This window comes from Cebidichthys violaceus, unplaced genomic scaffold, assembly GCF_023349555.1.
Source record: "Cebidichthys violaceus isolate CVI_PGR_0920_01 unplaced genomic scaffold, fCebVio1.0.p SCAF_3, whole genome shotgun sequence".
Taxonomy (NCBI): domain Eukaryota; kingdom Metazoa; phylum Chordata; class Actinopteri; order Perciformes; family Stichaeidae; genus Cebidichthys; species Cebidichthys violaceus.
The window spans coordinates 11989650-12010004 of record NW_027176483.1 but is presented as its reverse complement, the minus strand read 5'-3'; the positions used below and the strand labels follow the sequence as shown (position 1 = coordinate 12010004).

The window sequence follows — 20355 nt, the reverse complement described above, 5'->3', positions numbered from 1 at the left end:
GGGAGGCTTCCCATTTTAGCAATAGGTTGGGCGAGACAGACAGCAACAGAGAGGGGAGGATCGGCACAGGTAAAGTGATCTAGAGAGTCAGAGTAAAGAAAGACTGTGACAGACAGCGCGCGTGAATAACTAGACAGAAAGAGAGAGAGAGAGTAAGAGAGGAGAAGCTGGTTACAGTGAGGGGAGGGAGAAGGAGGGATACGGGAGGAGGGGAAGTTGAATGTGTTAATACACAGGAACACTGCATCAAACCAATGCACTGCTCTGAGGCTGGCTGAGCAGCTGAGAGGAGTGCGTCAGCAGTACATTCACGTTCCCACTGAAGGACAAAGGGAGGGGGCAGAGCGAGCATCTTAGCTGCCTGCAACACCGACACAGAGGGGGGGAATAGAGAAAAGAGAGAGATTGGAGAATAAACAAGAAGAGGAGATGTGGATTAGAATGCTGCTCCTGCTTCTTCTGTGACGGTGGGCTGCCTGAGCGCTCGCGTGCCTCCTCCTCTTCATCTATCTCTCTCTCACACTCTCTCTTTCCTTTGCACACTCTATCTTTCCCTTGCTCTTGATCTGTCAGTGGTTCTCTCTCTCCTCTCTCAATCTCGCTCTTTCTGTCTCCCTTTCCCTCTCTCTCTGTTTTACTCTGGCTACTGCAGTAGTCAACCAGCCAGCCGCAAGTCTGACAGCCACACACATGGCTAACTGCCACAACTTACTACCTCAACCATGGAGAAAAACTAACAAATAAGCAAGCAGAGGACCACTGCAGGAGACAGCCCAGGTGACAAACATCGTGTGGAGGGAAGAATCCTCAATACCTTTCTCTGTTTTTGGATACAGACACGGAGCCCACTTTCACACACATCCTCCCAGCGTCATCGCTCTCTCTATTCTCTCATTGCAGAAGAGGACAAGAGGGCTCTCTCTCTCTCTCTTCTGACAGCCTTTTGCGAAGCTCCAACAGTGCAGCGCATCTCCTTCTCCACCCCCCACCCAGCGCCACCATCTCTCCCACTAGCCCCCAACCCCCCCTCCCCCCAGGAGGAATAGACGGATTACTGCTAACTGTGCACACGGCAGCCTGCAGCTGCTCTGACCAGGGCCAGTCCAACGTTGGGAGGAAGCAAAAGGAACACAGAGGAGGAGAGGAGAGGGGGATGACTGTGCCGGGAGTTCTTTAGCCTTTTTCTGTCTCTCAGTCTCTGTCACAACGGGGCTAATCAGCGACCGACTAGCCCTTGGCAAAGTCACAGTGAGGGAGGTCTCCACCAAACAGGCGACCAGCCGACGAGCCAACACATGTATCAGGAGCCGACAGGACTGGGGATTTTTCTTTATTTCAGTTGGTCACTTCTCTTCTCCTCCTCTGTCGTGTTTCACTGCGTTATGGATCATTGTGATTTATCCAGAGTGGAGCTGCAGGTTGGAGTCTGCAGCCTGGCATGGGGGCAGTTAGAGGGGGCAGAAGGGATCCAGGCACCCGTCAAGCCTTCATGGCCTTACCTCTGCCTGTGAGTGCTTTTCATGCTGCTTTCAGTCTTTAATACCAGGAGCCATTTTGTACCCTTGGCTAATAGAGGGCCACCTCACTTTTTCAGAGAGGGGAAACAAGAAAACATCAATCTGATGTCTTTCCATGGAAGGAAATTATAAATGAACGTGATGAATAACTGTTGCTTTTAACATTTGGAAAGAGGCAAAAAGGACTACTTCCAAACTAATGAGGTACGTCACTGATACTGTTGTTCAACCTTTTTCTTACATTGCTGCACTGCTTTTCCTCTGCTACGTCTCTTGTATTAATCTCTCACACTCTGTCTCCCTCTCTGTCCCTCTTTTTTTCCCTTCTCTCTCTCTCTCTCTCTCTCTCTCTATCTATCTCTCTCTCTCTCTCTCTCTCTCTCTCTCTCTCTCTCTCTCTCTCTCTCTCACACACACACACCAATTTTGATGTAGCATCTCCCTGCACTGTCGATGGAACTTGGGAGCCTTGAGTTGCTCCAGCCAGGCTAGGGTGGTCTGTCCTCTGGTGTGTGCCGTCTCCCCCCACCATGCAGAATAATGAGCCCTCCACACCATGAGTCCTCTGGGCCAGGTTAGTGTGCAGCCTACCTGGAACGCAGCCCTGCTCGCCGTGCTCTCCCTTATGGTGCCTGCTCTCAGTATGTGCCAGTCCACAGGCCCTGCGTTGGGCTCGGCTAACCCACAGAACTGCCCAGGTGTGTGCTCCTGCACTAACCAGCTCAGCAAGGTAGTATGTACCCGCCGAAGCTTGGTTAGGGTTCCCCCGAATATCCCAGCCAATACCAGGTATCTGAACCTGATGGAGAACAGCATAGAGACCATACAAGCAGATACCTTCAGGCACCTGCATCACCTGGAGGTACTGCAGTTGGGCAGAAATGCTATCAGACAGATTGAGGTGGGGGCCTTCAATGGCCTGACCAGCCTCAATACCCTGGAGCTGTTCGACAACAGACTGACAGTCATACCCAGTGGAGCTTTTGAGTACCTGTCAAAGTTGAGAGAGTTGTGGCTAAGAAACAATCCCATTGAGAGCATCCCCTCTTATGCCTTCAACCGTGTCCCCTCCCTCATGAGACTGGACTTGGGTGAACTGAGGAAGTTGGAGTACATCTCTGATGGGGCATTTGAGGGACTTCAAAACCTCAAATATCTCAACTTGGGGATGTGCAACCTGAGGGAGTTCCCTCATCTTTCACCACTGGTGGGACTGGAGGAGCTAGAAATATCAGAGAATGTTTTCCCTGAACTGAAGCCGGGGGCCTTCCGTGGGCTTAAAAATCTACGTAAACTGTGGATTATGAACTCTGCCATCACTACCATTGAGAGGAACGCATTTGATGACATCACAGCCTTGGTGGAGCTGAATTTAGCCCATAATAACCTGTCATCCCTCCCCCATAACCTCTTCACCCCTCTTCAGTACCTGGTGGAGCTACACCTGCACCACAACCCTTGGCGATGTGACTGTGATGTAGTGTGGCTCTCCTGGTGGCTCAGAGAATATATTCCCACAAATTCCACCTGCTGCGGACGCTGCCACACCCCGGTCCACATGAGGGGACGATACTTGGTGGAAGTTGATCAGACCACCTTTCAATGTTCAGCACCATTCATACTTGATGCTCCTAGAGATCTGAACATCTCTGCAGCGAGGGTGGCAGAACTAAAGTGTCGCACAGCTGCAATGAGCTCAGTCCGATGGCTTCTCCCCAATGGTACTGTATTGACCCATGGCTCGGCTCACCCACGGATATCTGTCCTTAACGACGGGACACTCAACTTCTCCAACGTTCTCCCATCAGACACAGGGGTCTACACCTGCATGGTCAGCAACATGGCGGGAAATTCCAATGCCTCGGCCTACCTAAACGTCAGCAATGCTGAACTCAACACGTCTAATCTGTCCTATTTTACCACTGTAACAGTAGAAGTTTTGGAGCCCACAGTGGAGGAGACCCCTAAACCCAAGCCTACTATCCCTGCCTCACCCTCTGTCTTTCAGCCTGTCTTCATCTCCACACCCACTGTGCTGTTCCAAAACACTCAGACTCCAAGGCAGGTGTCAATCCCCACTGCCAGAGTCACTAGTGGGCCAGCCGCCAGCCTGGATGAGGTGATGAAAACCACCAAAATCATCATTGGCTGTTTTGTTGCTGTTACCTTGCTGGCAGCGGCCATGTTGATAGCATTCTATAAGTTGCGTAAGCGGCATCAACAGAGGAGCACTGTGGCAGCAGCCAGGACCATAGAAATCATACAGATGGAGGAAGAAGTTCCTCCTGTTCCACCACCCACCTCTGGATCTAGTGGCTCTGATGACACAGGGTTGGTACTGCCTACATTAGTGGAACACAACAGCAACACCTTTAAGCCTGGGTACGTGTCCTCCTCCTCATCCCGCCAAGGGGGCTATGGAGCCCACTGGACCCAGAACAACTCTCTTCATCGCTCAGTCAGACAGCATCACAGCCACATCAGCACCATTGCTGATCCCTACATCATTAAGACTACTCATAGCAAGGAGAAGGTTCAAGAGACCCAAATCTGAGCATTGCTCCCTCTGGATTTATCTCTGACTCAGCCCCAACCTTTCCTCTCCACCTCTCTGCTCAACAGTCCATGCAATAGAATGCACAAAGAACAAAACGGTAACTTTCTTTTGTACAGAAGTGCAAAACAGAGACAGATTTTTGTTTCTTGTACATGCCTATACATACGTATATAAATATGAAAAAAATACAAATATATATAAATGAAACTACGGTCAGGCAGTGGTGAGAAATGCAGATTATATCAGAAAAGAAAGTAATTTGAACTATTTTCTAATAGCTGGTGACTTCTATTTAAAAAAAGACAAATATAATGAATTGCTTTTGTGATTGATAATAGAAGGTGGTTCTGTCTACTGTAGGAAAAGAGGCATTTAGTTTGTTTTTTGACCATATTTAGGATGCAGTTAAAACTCTTTATACAGGCACCAGTTTCTAAATACAGCCCCAAATGTAAGCTCCAGTTTTTACTGTGCCAAATATTCTAATATATGCAATAAAATGGTATTTCCAGACTTAGATACACAAAAAGACACACAAGCAAAATCTAGATAGATAGAAACATTTGTCCAAGGATAGCAGCGTAATGGCACAGATAGAATGTGCTGTTCAGTAGCTATCAGCCAAATGCTTTTGGACTGCAGTGAATTTCTGCAGCTAAGGTTTAACCCTCTGTTCGCTGGAGCTAAGCTGCATTATTTGACAGTGCCAGTGCTTCTTAGTTGTAGCGTATCTAAACATGTTTATTTAGTGTGCACATGATTCCCCACTGGTTTAACTGGCAAAGAGCAGGCTAATGACAGTTGTTGCAAATACTTTGTTCTGTTATTGGTTGCATTTTCTGTTATTTCTTTTCCGTTAGGTTTTGACATGCTTCTTAATGGCTTGTGTAGTGTTTAGGGCTAATTTAATAATGCATTACAGCAGTTGCCTGACTTGTCTCTGCAAGGGCTCATTGCGATGCTCATTTTTTCAAAGGAACGGACATGTGGTGCAGTGATACAGAGCTTTGCTGACCATTCTGCTTTTGGAGAAAGAAAACAGAGGATTGAAGTGAAACAAATGAATGTCTGATACTGGGGCTTTTCCATGGACTACATTGCAACATGACTCTCTTTTTGTTTTCCTTTTAACAGTTAGCAGTTTAGCAACACTATTTTTATGGAGAGACAAAGGAGGCTATGAAAAATAAAAAAAACCTTTGGTTTGTATTTCTCTAATCAGAAACACTTTCATTTGATGTTTTTTCTTCTCTCTGAATATATTTCCATTTGTGTGTAAGTTGTTTAATCGTAAAGGCTGGAGGCAGTATTGTAAATCGTATCCTACCCCGAACCCCCATCTTACGGTCCTATGCATTTACTTAGTGTCTGCATGAATGGGTCTTTAAGTAACTGGTGTACAATGCTGCATTATACCCCACAGTGGGGCTCTATGCAGGTCAGATAGGCTGTTGGTCTTTGATGCCTCAGCTTAGTTCTTAACATTGATTTCTCAGTGACTGTGAAGGGGAAAAAATACATGTATCCCACAGTTCTACAGTTTGTGGGTTTCTTTTCCTTACATGCTTACCTGGAGATTGTAGTTCCTATCAGAATCTAACATTTATCAAGTGAACAAAAAAAAATTATATATATATATATATTGTATTATATTATATTATATAGTGTTTTTAATAAGAAGAAAAACAGTTGTGGGTGGTCCACCATGATATGAGGTATGACACGAGACTACTTTGGCAAAGCTTCCAGAATACAATCTAAATATATCACACAATAATGGGACTGCAGACCGATTCTTATCTTTTTTTTTGCAGATGCTGTATGTGTCAGTACATTTCTGAACAATCTGAACTATCTTGACGTCATGCAGCTAAAAGGCCAGCTACCATAAATAAGTGTGCTTAGACTCTGTGGTGACTGAAACGCCTTACCTTTGACCTTATGCTGTTGCCCTTCATACAACCACTCACCACTTCTCCTCCTTTAGTGCTGATTAAGACAAATACTTTTCAACCCAGCCGGCTACTGGTCATTTAAAAGGTCTAAGTCACAATACAAAAGTGCTTCTGCTGAGGCTTTTTGGGGATAAAGAGGAAATTACAGTATGACCCCTGTGATAATTATGGAGCATGACGAGTTGACAGGAACACCAAGGCTTAATTTAAAACCTCCAGGCTGAACTTCCTGTACAATCAAGAGTCAGTTAATAATGCGCTATAAGGCACTGAATGGCATTTACTTTATGTATATGTACATATTTTCTCTCGACATTCACAATAAGATCACTGCATTACAGCAGGTATTCTGGTGCAGTAAAATAAAACAGGGACAGCAATTATGTAACAGTCTGGAATGCAGGTTGAGTGGGAGTCAATTTTCTCAGGAGTTTTTATTTTTATTTTTTTAAATATATGTAATGTTTACAATTTAAATAGGATGTGTTGTACATATAAACAAATTAAGGCATATAACATATTGCAGGCATAAAGGAAATTCCTCTGATGATATTTTCCTTTTGGATGTTTCGTCAGCGCTGAATGGATGGATGGAGATGTGTTAGTGTTTTCTGCCAGCACACCTGGCAGTGTGTGAGTACAGGTGGGCCTCAACAAGCAGATGGAACTCCAGTGACAATGTCAAGTGTTACTTCATTTTCTTCTAAATGCGAGCGCAATACACTGCTGAATATTCAATCACCACCAGAATGTGATGGCTGCTCTTTGCTTTGACAAAAGAGAGTGTTCTTGGTTGTTACAGTATGTGTGGGTTGCAAAAGAGCAGACTCTTATTATTTCCCCAGCACAGCATGGTTCTGGCTGTGCTAGCGCCTTCATAACAGGCCATTGGTTGTTTGGAAAGCCTTTAATGTGCCTTATAACCAGCCACATACAAGAACATTGACAACTTATTTGTTTCTTATTATTTTCTTCCTCCTCCTCCTCTTCAGTATTATAATCGAAAGGGGAAGCAAGTCCAGATTCAACACAATGCTATCAACCATTCAGTCGATTCAGGTTTGCTGTTTCAGTGTCAAGGGTGAAGAAGCTGAGGGATGGAGTGGAATGGCCATTGTGTTAATCGCTGAAAACAAGGGCACAGACAATAGTCCTTCCCTGACAACATCAGTAGGGTTAATATGAATCTGTTCTCTGGGGTGGCTGCCGTCTTATCTCCAGCAGCTGAGTCAGTCATATGCTTTGAATTTGGCTGTATGTTGCCTGGTTGCAAATGAGCTGTGAAGATGTCTTATAACTGGTGCCATCTCCCTTCCTCTGTCCTCTCCCTTTTATCACTTGCGCTAATTGACTTAAAATCATTGACTGAAACCCCTCAATATCGCACAACTAGATTGTGTTTCAGGCAGACTCATAATCTCCCCTTGTCTTTATTTTTTTCTCTTTCTCGTGTTATCCGTTTGGCACAGCAACTGTCACATATTTGCATAGTCTTTTGCAGCAAGCTCACTAATGCTCACCTGTTTTTCCTCTCCTATTGAGCCAATAATATGACTAATAAAGCTTCAGCCAAAGATGTAATGCATCTTTTTTTAAAGTTAGCAGAATGTCAGAGGCTCATGCTGCTATCCATATTGGCAGAGGATGGAAGAGGTGAAACGAATGGCTAAGCTGCCACTACATAGCACATCTCACTCCGATAGATAGGATCTGCAGAGAGACAACAGGAAAGGGGGCTAGGATATTGCTCTACGGCCGGCGTTTTATGAGGTTAAGGGTTTGTTGGGAACAAGTCCTTGAGCCTTAAGATCCATATCTGTTAATGAAGTTCCCAGCAGTAAGAGGTGTTGGCCAGGTGGCAGGCCACAGCAATTTTGTCACAGTTTTCTTCACTGAATGATGCCTTTTTGTGCCCACAAAGGGATTGTAAGAAATGATCCGTGGTCCTCTTAGAAGTGAGAAATGGCCTGTAGACTCAATTCTCATCCCTCTCTTGACGCTTGATTAGTCAGCCTACACCTAACTGCAGTCTTTTACAAAAGTGCTTTACTTGACCTGCTCACACTTTTAAATGTCTGCAACTTAAAGTTCTGTTAGTTTCTACTACAAATTATGAATGCAAATTTTCATAATACGAAAGTATTAAAGTGAAATGAAACAAAATAAACCTAAAGTTGCTTTACAAGAACAATGGGATGTGAACATATTAAAAATGTCTATTTTAAAACATTAATAAGCTTGAATCAAAGCCTCAAAGCAATTAGTCTTTTGCATGTTTTTCAGTTAGTCTGGTACTTGGTTTTGGGTCAAGGTAAAATAAGACACCTAAGATAGATGGGAGAGAGGAGGTAACTGCTATTTTTGAACACACATCCTCATAAACATACACACGTAAACACACACAAAATCTACAAATAGCCTCCAGAAATGATTGCACTTCCAACTAGTTTTATTTTCAGTGTTTTTCTTAACACCTTCTCTACTTAATGAACTAATATATTTATATTGCATGCAAATGGGACACACAAAGACATTTCATCTGGGTACACTGTAAAGCAGTTCTTTGAATTACTTCAGCAAAATATGGAGAGAAGGAAGAACAGACAGATATTTTGTGAATTACAGCTCAGAAGCATGATGGGACTTTGCTTGTTTCTAATTCTGCAACATTGCTGTGTGTACCAGGTGAGTGACCTTCCTTTCCAAAAAAAAATGATGCTGTCAGAAAATTATTCCTTTGAGAGTATGAACAAATTATAGCTGATGCCTAGTTTCTGTCACATGCTGGAGAAGGTGGGACTGACCTCACTTTACTGAAATAGGCGAGGACGTTCACTTCAAACCACTCACCTCTGCCCTGATTCACTGCAGGTTAAACATAAACATGCAAAGCCCTTACACTTTTAGAAAATAAAACATTATACAAAACACGTTCCCCTATGGTGGTATTGCACAGTATGACACTGCCATTATGCTGTCTTAAAGCAGATACGCAGTCTTATATACTAGTGTACAGTATATGTCAGTGTCTTTGTAATGTAGGCCAGTGTGCTCTTTTTGGACACGTACAGCTCTGGATAAGGGGTGGCAGCTGGAGTTTGTTCCTGGAGATCTGTGTCTCTGTCAGTCAGTCCGTCTCTCTCTATCTTGCATGCAGTGTGTGTGTGTGTGGGTGTGCGAAAGAGAGTGTCCTCCATAGCAGTGACAGCCACTGTTCTGTTATTTTGACCTCTCCCACTCACTGCTGGAGGTTAAAGCAGAACGCATGCAGGAACAGACGCTCAGAGGCAAACAAAAACAACAACAAACCTGAAGAAATAATTCAAAAAGAAACACAAATGCACAATGAAGAACAGACTACACACTGCAGTTGATAAGCTACGTAGCTTTAATTAAATGTACTTTAATTAATTTATAGCGATATCATACCCTTGTGCAGAGGGTTCACACAAAGAACAGAAACACCTTTGCAAACCAGTGATAAAGCTGTAATAAATTCAGCTTTTTGAAGTTTGAAGAACCCTGAAAACCAATCTTCAGTCATAGTCCAACATGATCATCTGACAAAGTTTTTTTGTTTGTTAACTCCTTCATTCACTCATGGCTACTTGCTATATAATAGACACTCAATGTATTACTCTATAGTAAGCAGTAAATTGAGATTGTGGACACTTGTCATCATTTTGCATCATTGCTGACAGATATAGAGGCACACAGTGGTAATTATTGCCTTCATAAGTGCAGCACATTGTATTGTGGGATTGTTGGTCGGAAGTGGCATGGACACAAATTTTACATTGCATTGTTGAATTTTTTTGAGGGCACCATAAAGTGGATACATTTACACACTCAAAATTCAGACACAACTAAAATCCACACAATCTTTCTTTCTTTTTTACTGGGCTCTGTTAAAAAAATTATCATGCATTTGCATGGGCCAAAAATAAAAATATATATTATATATTATATCCTAATTTCTTGAGTGCAAATCTGGCCTCAGGTTTTAGAGGTTTTGCTTGTGTTGCCAGTGACACACCACTGTCAATCAAACCTGATCTAACCACAAATAGTTAATACCAGGAAGAAATACTTTGAATGTGCTTTGAATGATCGATTTCTCTTGTGACTGTTCCAAAGATGTAGTTTTGAGGCTGTAGTTTGGAGCAATGTTGTATTGGACAACATTACATAAAACAGGTGTTATTGGGTTTAGCCCCTGTAGTTTCGACTATTCCTTTAGCTGGTTGAACCAGTGCTTTACACAACTTTATCATGAACTTCATCTCTTTGTCTTTGTGAATGCAAAGACAGCATACTGCAAACATCACAAACACATCACACTCTATCATTCACTACCTGGCACCAGTCTCTTTTCCTCAGTGAGCAAGATGGGTGACTCACTGCCAAATAACCCAGACATACTGAGGGAGAGTGTGTGTGTGTGTGTGTGTGTGTGTGTGTGTGTGTGTGTGTGTGTGAGAGAGAGAGAAAGAGAGAGAGAGAGAGACAATTCAGTGACATTTTAAACAGTACATAGGGACTTTGTGAGCTGCATCAGGCCAATGAGCCATTTAAACAGAGTCTATTTGAGCTCATAGTTAGCGGGTTCATCAGCAGACTCACAAATCTCCACAGCTCGGTGGCAGTTTTGGCAGTTGCATAGATTCAGTTTTTTTTCTCTTTAAACTTGACTTCCGTCTCTTTTCTCTTTCATTCCATTGACCCTGCCAATAACATTCAAGGCCTCACGGTTGCTATGGTTCCCCCGCATTTCAGTGCAATAGTGATTGGCTGTTGAGGAAATTGTGGTAGACACGGAGCTGTGTGAATAGGGAGCTAACTGTGACCCTGACAGAATGTACTGTATTCATATTTACTTTGAGGACCTTGGTTAGACAGCCACTCCAAATAAAGCTCAATGGGCCTATTCACTGCCTGGTATGTGTTCAGTTCATACTGTTGAAGGTAGACCAGAGAGATGTGAAAAAAGGAAAAAAGTAATCATTTATACTGTTTCACCAATCACACAAAACAGAGCTGCAATAATGGTGTCTTGTTATGAGACAGTTGTTTTGGGAGAAGCATTTAATTAAGTTTAACAGGTTTCACAATTTAATATAATAATGTAAAGTTTCTTAAAGGGAAAATCCACCATCAACAACTGGAGTATGGTACAAATGTAGTATTTCCCAAAAATGTGTTCATTGCATTTGTAGGGTGGGGATGTGTTATTTTGGCTCTTGAGTGGCTAAGCATAGATGACATAGAAGACATTTACAGAACATGTCCAGAAAAGTTATAGTTATTACAAATAATTTGTAGTTTAAAAGGTTAAGAAATATATCATGTATTATATATCAGCTTTCAAAGAAAACACATTACACATCACATTAATATAGTGACTGTAAATTAATTAATGAAACAAATAACATTTTAGTCATTCCCACAAGTTCAGTGCACAAGTTAGAATATATACCCTAATAGTAATTATACTTCAACAGTAAGTACAAGTGGTATGACAAGACATGAGACTCCAAGAGTTATCGTAAGGCAAGTCAGTCTTAGGTTTTGCACATATGTTACATGAAAATTTTGTTAAATTGAGTGGTCGGATTTTTCAATAAAATACATTTTTAAAACTCACAAAATGATTATGCAAAGATAACAACTTTAATAGCACAATATCAGTCTTGTCTTGCCCTCTGCCCTTGTCATTTCTGTTAAGTTTTCATGCTCTCCCTGTGTTTGTGTTTGTGCTTCAGTTTTCTTTCCCAGTCCAAACACAGGCTGACTATGTGAGCTTTAGACTCCAAATTACTTGTAGGTGTGAATGTGAGTGATAATGTTTGTGTGTGCGAGTTAGCCCTTCGGCTGGTAACCACCTCGAGGTGTTTTAGTGGTGTCAACCTATGAATGCTGGGAAAAGCTCAGGCCCAGGGCATAGGAATCCTCTATCCTCTCCAAAAAAAATAGACAATTGTTTGAAAATCTCCAAATCCCACATCCTTGCATCTGGTCAATTGCTGCAGTGGTAGGTTACCATAGGTATATCACATTTGCTACCTCTCAATCAGAGATTGCTTTTTATACAAAGAGCTAAGAAAATAAGATTATGGCTGAGACCATGATCTTAGGTTAATAGAATGCATAGAAACTCACACTAAAGAAGATTTATTTGGTCATTACAGCAAACCCGGACAATAGAGCAGGTGAGATGTACCACAGTATTAATTTCTTAAAGTACCTACAAACCTGCAACATTCACTATTTCTGTAGGTATTTCACACACCCTACTTATCTTTGTGATATCAACATAGAAAAAGGTACTAAAGCAAAAAACCTTTTGTGTAATTTATTTTATTTTGTCCAGGGTAAACCCATTGATCAACAGAAATACTGTATATGAATCAGAGTCAGACTAAAGGGCTGTTCACATGTCGCGTTTCTTTGCGCCCTCAAATCCACTGTTGTCAATATAGACACGTGGAAGGCGTGCTCTAGTGAGAGTGACGCTGTCGCGCTGCGCAAACATTCTCAAGCGCGTATGTTTCAGTGAGCGATGGCTGCACCCCAAAATAAAAATAGGTCAACTTTTGAAATGCTGCAGCATGCACTGTATTTCATGTGACAACAAACAACCAATTACAGCTGGCAGATATATTTGCCTTTTTTCCCTAAATATCCACTGTAATTATATGGAGGAGAAATAAATCATTATAGTGCAGGACTAACCGGAGATTTACTATCTATCCCATGGACTGTTTTATTTGCTTCACGTTTTCCGTCCAAGAACCTCACAACATCTGTTTGAAATGTCTGCCAAACTGACACAGATAAATTGAGAAGTAAAGCTACTGTGAGGGATTTACGGTGTTGGAAGTCCATTTATCTTCATTTAGACTTTAAGTTTAGTCCGTGAGGGTTACTGCTGTATTTCCGCAGCTTCATCATCATTGTCATCGCAGTGCGCAACTTTTGCTTAGTAACAGCAAGTGCGACGGTAGCGCAACCCCCCACCCACAAGCACCTTGGATAAAAGGATGAAAGCATCTGGTGTTTTCCAGACATTTTTAGATTCAACGTGTGAACGGCGCCCAATGTGTTATTTTTCATCTGTTTTCCTTGGACACATTTTTAAAAGGCACACATAATAGGTAACTGTATTGATGTAAAATAAATACAAAACACTTGGTTCGCTCTTCTACAGACCTGAATGGTATGTTGCAAAATAACTAAGATAAGACCAAATGGCACAAATATCATTTCGACTAACAATGTTGCCAATCTTTAAGGAGTTTAACTGAAAGCTACGAGATAGGCAATTTCAACAACTATTATTTCTCAAAAAACACAACAATCGAATAATGACCATCGATACCTCCACCATCATGGCTTGTATGGATTATTTAGCACAAACTACATTTCCATATTATTACTTTCATCAGTACAACACTGCAATGCAATGCTCCGCATACTACAGCTCAAGACACAGATTCATTTTTTGGGATCTATTGCACTTTGCCTTCTCCCTGCAGACATATCACAATAACCGTCTTAAGGATAGGGCCTTTCTTCTTAAATATGAAATATAAATGCTTCAGTTGAGGCAAATTAGGACATTTGTAGGTAGCTGCATGTATTAAATAGTCAAAAAATGCTATGATCTTTTCCTTATTTGAAATAGCTGATATGCTCCCCACTAATAATTAACTTAACCTGAAACTTTCTTGGTGCAAAGGAGATCAACATTGATGTTTTCAATGTGTCACATCAATGCATTAAGCACTAGATCATATCTTTTCCACTATAAAAATTGTGTCTGCTTACATCTTTAGGCCAAATGCTTACGTCCTACTGAAATTATGTTTGATCATCACGTTTTGCTTATGATAATGTCAAGATGTTTTTAAATGCATTGTGTAATTGTTTCCATCAGTAAAGGGAAGGAATAAAAGATCCGTGGGAAAATATTAGAAATGTTCCTTTTCATCTCAACCAACGGAGGGGCTTGTCAATGTTTGATTGACAGCAGCTGGCAATGAACACCAGCAGAGGAGTACATCTCGAGTATCTCGGTTTTGAATCACTGATCTCGGATCGGATCAGTACAAAAGAAAACATAATTTGAAATGCTCTGAAGTCAGTGTAAACCATCAAAAATGGTAAATGTTTTCCTTGTTTTTTTGCATGAAACGCACAATTCAAATAATTAGGAAATAAAAGATTGTACTTTTTATTAAAACATTTTTTTTTGTCATTAGTAGTTTTAATGACGTAAGTTGCTTAGAGCGAGTGTTAAGAACTTAAACAGATGATAATTAATCTCTAATATATGTATTTTACATTACTGTAAAAACATCTCCTTCAAACTACTGTATTTAAGTGTCTCAGTAAAACTACATTTTTGCCCAATATTCATTTTCACTACAAAAAGACCGGAATGCATCATGATGTATCTGAACGGAACTTCCGTACATAAGCTGTTAGAGGTGATGTTAATGTTACTAGCTCCCCTCCTGTTAATTTCAACCGATTTGAGATGTAACATTATCAGGGATCAGTGAATAGAAAGCATAAAATCTCCTAATCGCATATTTTTTACTGAATATCGGCCCTCATCAATTGTCAGTTATTTTACATCATGATGGTTGAGCTGTGGAATTAATCCTGAACCACGAGGGGGGGATCTGTACGGATCGACAACGGTCCGTTACACTACTACACAAGAGTGCAGGGCACACAAGGTTACAAGGATTATTTGATGTCATTGTACAACAAGGTTGAGCAGCAAAATGCAGTTTGTATTTTTGCTACATAAGAAAAACACAAAAAACACAGTAACACCAACATAAACAACGATATTATATCTGTAGAGCAGAGGCTGAATTTAAGGGGTCTCACAGCCTGAGGGAAGAAGCTGCGTTAAAGCCTGGTGGTACGTCAGCCAACACCTCTGTAACATTTGCCAGATGGCAGCAGTGTCAACAGGCTGTGACTGGAGTTGGTATTGTGTTTTTTATCCTTTGGGCTCTTTGCAGGCACCTCTTGTCACCAATATCACTGATGTTCATATGGGTACCAATGATGTTTATAGTGTTTTTTTGCTATATCCTTGCGTTGTACTGAACGATCTCTGCAGCGAGCGCGGGTCAGTCACCAGCTGCACTGCTTAAAGCAAGCAACTGGCTTCTATCTCCTAACTTCTATCTAGCCTGTAACCCCGGGAATGTTCGTTTGGAGGATCGTTCAACATGCTAAGATGCAGAACAAGATGTGTGATTATGTTTGTAATTTAAGACATTAGAAAGACACTTTAGGATGAAAGCTAATGTGGGTTGTTCAAGGTCTGTGGCTCCTGTGTTGTGTAGCAGGTTGCTGACCGTCTGCACTGCTTGTGATAGACTGCTGACATTACTGCTTTATGCAAAGATTTGGTTTACTGATGTGAAAGAAGTTCTACATCTATTTGAGTGAAATTTCACATTTAAATTTGTCAATGTCCAACAATCTAGTTGTGATATCATTGGTATTTCAAGCAACCAATTGTGCTGCCCAAAAATACTGTTTTAGGTTTGGTAGATCTGACCTATCCGACTTGGAGGCTCTGAGCCATATTTTCTTCCATTTTTAAAGGCAGAAAAGAGCAGTAGAGCAGTTGTAGAAGAAAATAACTAAATCTAGGGCTTGTTAAGGCAGTGTTCTGTGATTTTAGCAGCTTCGTTGAGTGCGGCTGCAGAGAATGTACATCTCTGACCTACTAACTATTTCACTAAACTAACTAGCTGATTAATCTGCTGTGGGATCTAATGTGCTGCCTTGACAACAGATCATGTGTGAATGGTTATGAGTGGCGTGATGCTCAAAATATGACAACATGCTCTGTGTGTGTCTGCATGGGACGACTGTTTGTGTCGGTGCAGGGGCACAGTACAGCACAGGTCAGTGTCATCTATTTGTCATCTGTTTTCAATCATAGCAACATATTTTTCACATAAACACAGCAGCCCACAGCCCTGACAATAAACTTGTTCAGTAGGTATGGCAACACAATAAATGTCTATCAGCATTGCACAGTACACACATGTGTTTTGTTTGTTTTGTTTGTGTGTGTTGACTTGTTATTTAAGTTAACCAATAAAAGTTCTCAATCACACTGTCTGTCAGAAAATGAAAGCATACAAATGGCAATTATGCTTGTGTACCTGACCACACTCAGGAGCCCAATTTGTGCACCACATAGAGAAAGTATGAATAAGAGGGAACAAATAGCGCAGGTTCTATACTGTATGCAGGCAAATAATGTGGTCTTAAGAAAGGGTATTCATCTCAATACACAGAAGATTACCCTCCAAATCACTCTCACAAATTCAAACTATCGCCTTGGAAATAAACTGCTAGTAAACATGGAGGGCATAAATGTGTTTTTATTCCAACACTAATTCTGTTGTGTTTGAATTACGCAGACCATTAGCACCAGCAAATGTGCTCCAGGCCAATGTGTCTGTGTGTGTATGTGTGGATTTGCTTAGAAATGACTAAGTTGGAAACAAGAGTGTTCACCGGCGTGTCAGTGGTATTAATAGGGGGATGAGAAGATGCAGTTGTTTCGCCTTCTGCCTGTGCTGCACATTCACTACCTTATCACTTCAAAACACTCTGGTTTGGCTCTGACAACTCAAATGAGCTAATTGCCTTGGTCTTTCCCTCCCTCCCTTTTGCCCGCTCTTCTTCTACCCATACACAACGGCCACTGACTCTCTCTGTTCTGGCTGTCCCTTGCTCTCTCTCTCTCTCTCTCTCTCTCTCTCTCTCTCTCGCGCTCTCTCGTTCTCTCTCTCTGTCTCACAGTTTCTAAATGCCTTTCTTTAATTTGGATTCTAAGAATTGCACCTTGTCCTAATTGCCTATGCAGCTGAGTCATACCCTTTACTTCAAGCTGTTTTCTTTTAGCGACTCCCTCCCAGCATATTGCTCACTGTCTTTAAATCATTCTCTATTCTTCTGTTAACTACCTCTGCCATTTGTTGATCATATATATCTATATATCTTGTAATATATTTTTTATTCCTTGTCTTCTTCTTGCCTCTCCCTTAGTCTGAATCTCCTTTTTGGCCTCTCAGCAAGTGAGGAAGGATTATACCGTGACAAAGAGCCGTGGTGCAGTAGAGGGGGATTTAGGGACGCCAGGCTCTCTGTCATCTCAGGACTCACTCATATGCCTCTGTGCTCCATTATTGTCCCATTGACGCATTGAGAGTGAGAATTAAGGGAGGAATGATGTGAGTGTGTTTGTGTGTGTGTGTGTGGGGGGGGGGGGTGGCTGAGCACTGGTTTAATTGACAGAACAGTCCCTTGAGTTTTTTTCTGACAGTCCATGTAGGAAACTTTGCAAAAAAAATCTAACTTCTTGAAATATTCCATGGTATATCACCTGGATATTAAATGACATTAGATCAGGACTTTAAATGGAGGCATTGGGGCGTACTGTTTGCTAATGTGTTACTGTGCAGTGCTCTACTGTAATAAGAATCAGATCAAATGTCTCTGGGTGGTAAGCTCTGAGTAAATCACATTAACCATAGACATCACTGCTGGCTACATACTACCACGCTTTCCTTTACTGATGCCACCGTGTGCACACTTGCTTGTGTGTGAGCACACGTGTCTTTGCGTTTGTCTTCATATTTACTTCCATGCTCAATCAGGGATTGGTCTTAAAACAACAAGGAGAGATGGGCTAAAAATAAGAGACAGAAATAGATAAAGGCCAATGAGAAGCAACAGATTTATGAGTAGCTTTCAGTGAGTAAAAAAAAAAAAGTTGCAGAACAAAACTATGCACATCCAAACGATAAATACTAGGTGCTGGACAAACAAAAAAAAGACAAAAAATTGTGTAAACCAATAGCCTCCTTTTAAAATATCTGGGTACCCTTCAGAGTAAATTAGAGAACAATGATTGTTAGGAATGTTGTGTTGTATAGGTCTCATCACTTGACTGCTAAACACAGTGATGGTAAAAACTCTACGTCCTTGCCAAATTACCATCCATATTATGATTATGATGTAAATTGATCCGTGCTTATGAGTGAAACGCAACTGCAAAATAGATCACAACAGCCTGTAAGCATGAAATTATAGCATAAAGATACTAAGAAATCTCATTCAAGTGCCTAATTAATGTCACATTGTTTGGAGTTTATATGAAATAAACGTTGTACACAAAGACTACTAGAGTGAGGGAAAACTCACTGGAACAAGTGTGGGAGGATTGATACCTACATGAACAATCCTGGAGGTGACAAACCTGAAATGAGTTAATCATCACCCAGTGGGTCATATTTATTCGGGAACCAGTCCTTTCTCAAGGTGTAGTAAAAGGCGAGAGCCTGCAGACACCTAACCTTCCCTGGGTAGCTCAAGTTGATGAGCAGGTGTTAAGACCTGAAGAGACCTAGGACCGTTTTCACAAAGGTAGACTCTGACTATGGCCTAGATCAAACTAATTGTCAGACTTCAGATAGAACTCATCAATTAATCTGGAAGAATTCAACTAATCGTTTAATTAACTATTCAGCATAAACTTCCATTAGCAAAATCTGAATGCAGTGCAGACCTTTAGTGGAGCTGAGATGCTGTGTCTTCTTAGGTGACAGGGCTTTTGCATCCTGAGTCTTGTCTGGTTAGGTTTTCCTATGTTTTGTTCCTCATCCTTTGATCCTTTGCATTGTACTGCACCTCTCTCATTTTTGTGGAAAATCTCTATTGCCCTGCTTACAGTTCAGAAGGAGTGTTACTTGTTTTGCCCTCATTACATGAATAGAAATGTGTCATCATTAATCTGAAAACATGTCAAATGTCACTATATACCTACTGACATAATTCCTAAGATAGCTGAGCTGGAGTCTTTAACAGTGAATCATACAGTATGCCACAGAGGCTAACTGTGTTGCTCATGCTCTCATGGTTGGTCTGGCCAGGTTTCTCTTGGGAGAGGCTGGCTTGGGCCTGTTAGAATTAGACTGGAAATCAGGCCAATGGCATCACTTCAGAGACTGTTATAAAATGATACAGTATACCCAGCAGTCTGTGTCATCATTATATACTGTATGTGGGCTTGAGCAATGTTCACCAGAATAGTCCTCACTGCAACTTATTACGTGACGACTGCGGAGATGTCAACAGCTGTCTGGGTGGGTAGACAGATATAAGACTTTTCATCTCCATTGCAGTATTTTGGTTGGTTGATGGTGTATTTGTATGACTCCATGCTGATGACAGCCGTGGCTGGCGGTATTATGTTTTCAGGTTGTCCGTACGCCTGTCCGTGCGTCCGATCCATTCTCGTGAACACAATATATCAAGAACCAATGGAGGGAATTTCTTCAAATTTGGCACAAACTGCCACTCGAGGATGAACAATTAAAATGTGGTGTTCAAAAGTCACTGTGACGTCAGAGAAAACGTTTTCATTTTATTCACTATTCATATATTAATTATGATGATTTCATATAAATGTCTAACAGAATATGATGACAATTTGAACAGACATGGATGTAAACTGTCACATGACTGGTCGGCAGAGGCATACAACTGTAAGTCGGTAATTCTAGTGAATGAAAAAAAGAGAGGTTGTGTATATCTAATGTTTATCCCTGTCTGTGTGTAAATGTAGGTAGGGCGGTGTCTTAGAAATAAAAACATTTATTCTTGAGGCTTATTTTCAGGAGTATTCTGTAAAATACATAATTATCACGTAGTAATGTTTCATATAAATGATGATTTGATTCTCAAACTTTGTAACCGAGCAGACGACCTCATTCGATAAGCATTAGCCTAATAGATGTAAACACAATCTATCAGGAACATGTGTACCGATGTATTGAGCCAAAACACACATCCAAGGTGTCAGACATCAGCTTGCTTGATTTGAGCATGAATCATTACCATGGCCATGCAGACACACACACATAGTCAGACTCACCCCCCTTTGTTCGTCTGTATGAGTCTTTGCTCAGACACTATGAATCACACGCCAACACAGTCCGGAAAAGAAAATTCTAGCACACAGTGTGTGTTATGTGTGTGTGTGTGTGTGTTTGGGGATGGGGCAGGTGGGGTGGCGGGTGTGGGCGTGTTTGGGATTGGGAAACTTTCTTATAAGCAGGTTAGGACTCCCAGTGGCATCAATCCTGCTACAAACTGCTTTGATCAGTTTGTAGTCTCAATCCAATTTAAGAGCTCGCCCCGAGCAAGAATGTGTATGTGTGTAATTTTGTTTCTAAACTGTAAACTGGTGTTTGGCCCATGGCCGCACATATACACA

At 41.4% G+C, this 20355-nt stretch overlaps 1 protein-coding gene across 2 annotated transcripts; it reads left to right on the top strand.

Annotated features, from left to right (window-relative positions):
- The first annotated feature begins 274 nt into the window (after window positions 1–274).
- lrrc4.2 (leucine rich repeat containing 4.2) lies at window positions 275–19777 on the top strand. 2 transcript variants are annotated; one of them, XM_068723007.1, is made up of 3 exons: window positions 293–1507; window positions 1595–1721; window positions 1953–5611. In XM_068723007.1, exon 3 carries the CDS (start codon window positions 2074–2076, stop codon window positions 4069–4071), a length of 1998 nt encoding a protein of 665 aa, XP_068579108.1. In that variant the 5' UTR covers window positions 293–1507; window positions 1595–1721; window positions 1953–2073; the 3' UTR covers window positions 4072–5611. The 2 variants fall into 2 exon arrangements, 1 of the variants encoding a protein (XP_068579108.1); XR_011103850.1 differs by lacking the exon at window positions 1953–5611 and adding an exon at window positions 17124–19777 and having other exon boundaries at window positions 275–1721.
- The last annotated feature ends 578 nt before the right edge of the window (window positions 19778–20355 follow it).

Excerpts from the sequence above, each read along its gene's own strand:
- lrrc4.2 (XM_068723007.1), top strand. The coding sequence starts at position 2,074 with ATGAGTCCTCTGGGCCAGGTTAGTGTGCAGCCTACCTGGAACGCAGCC.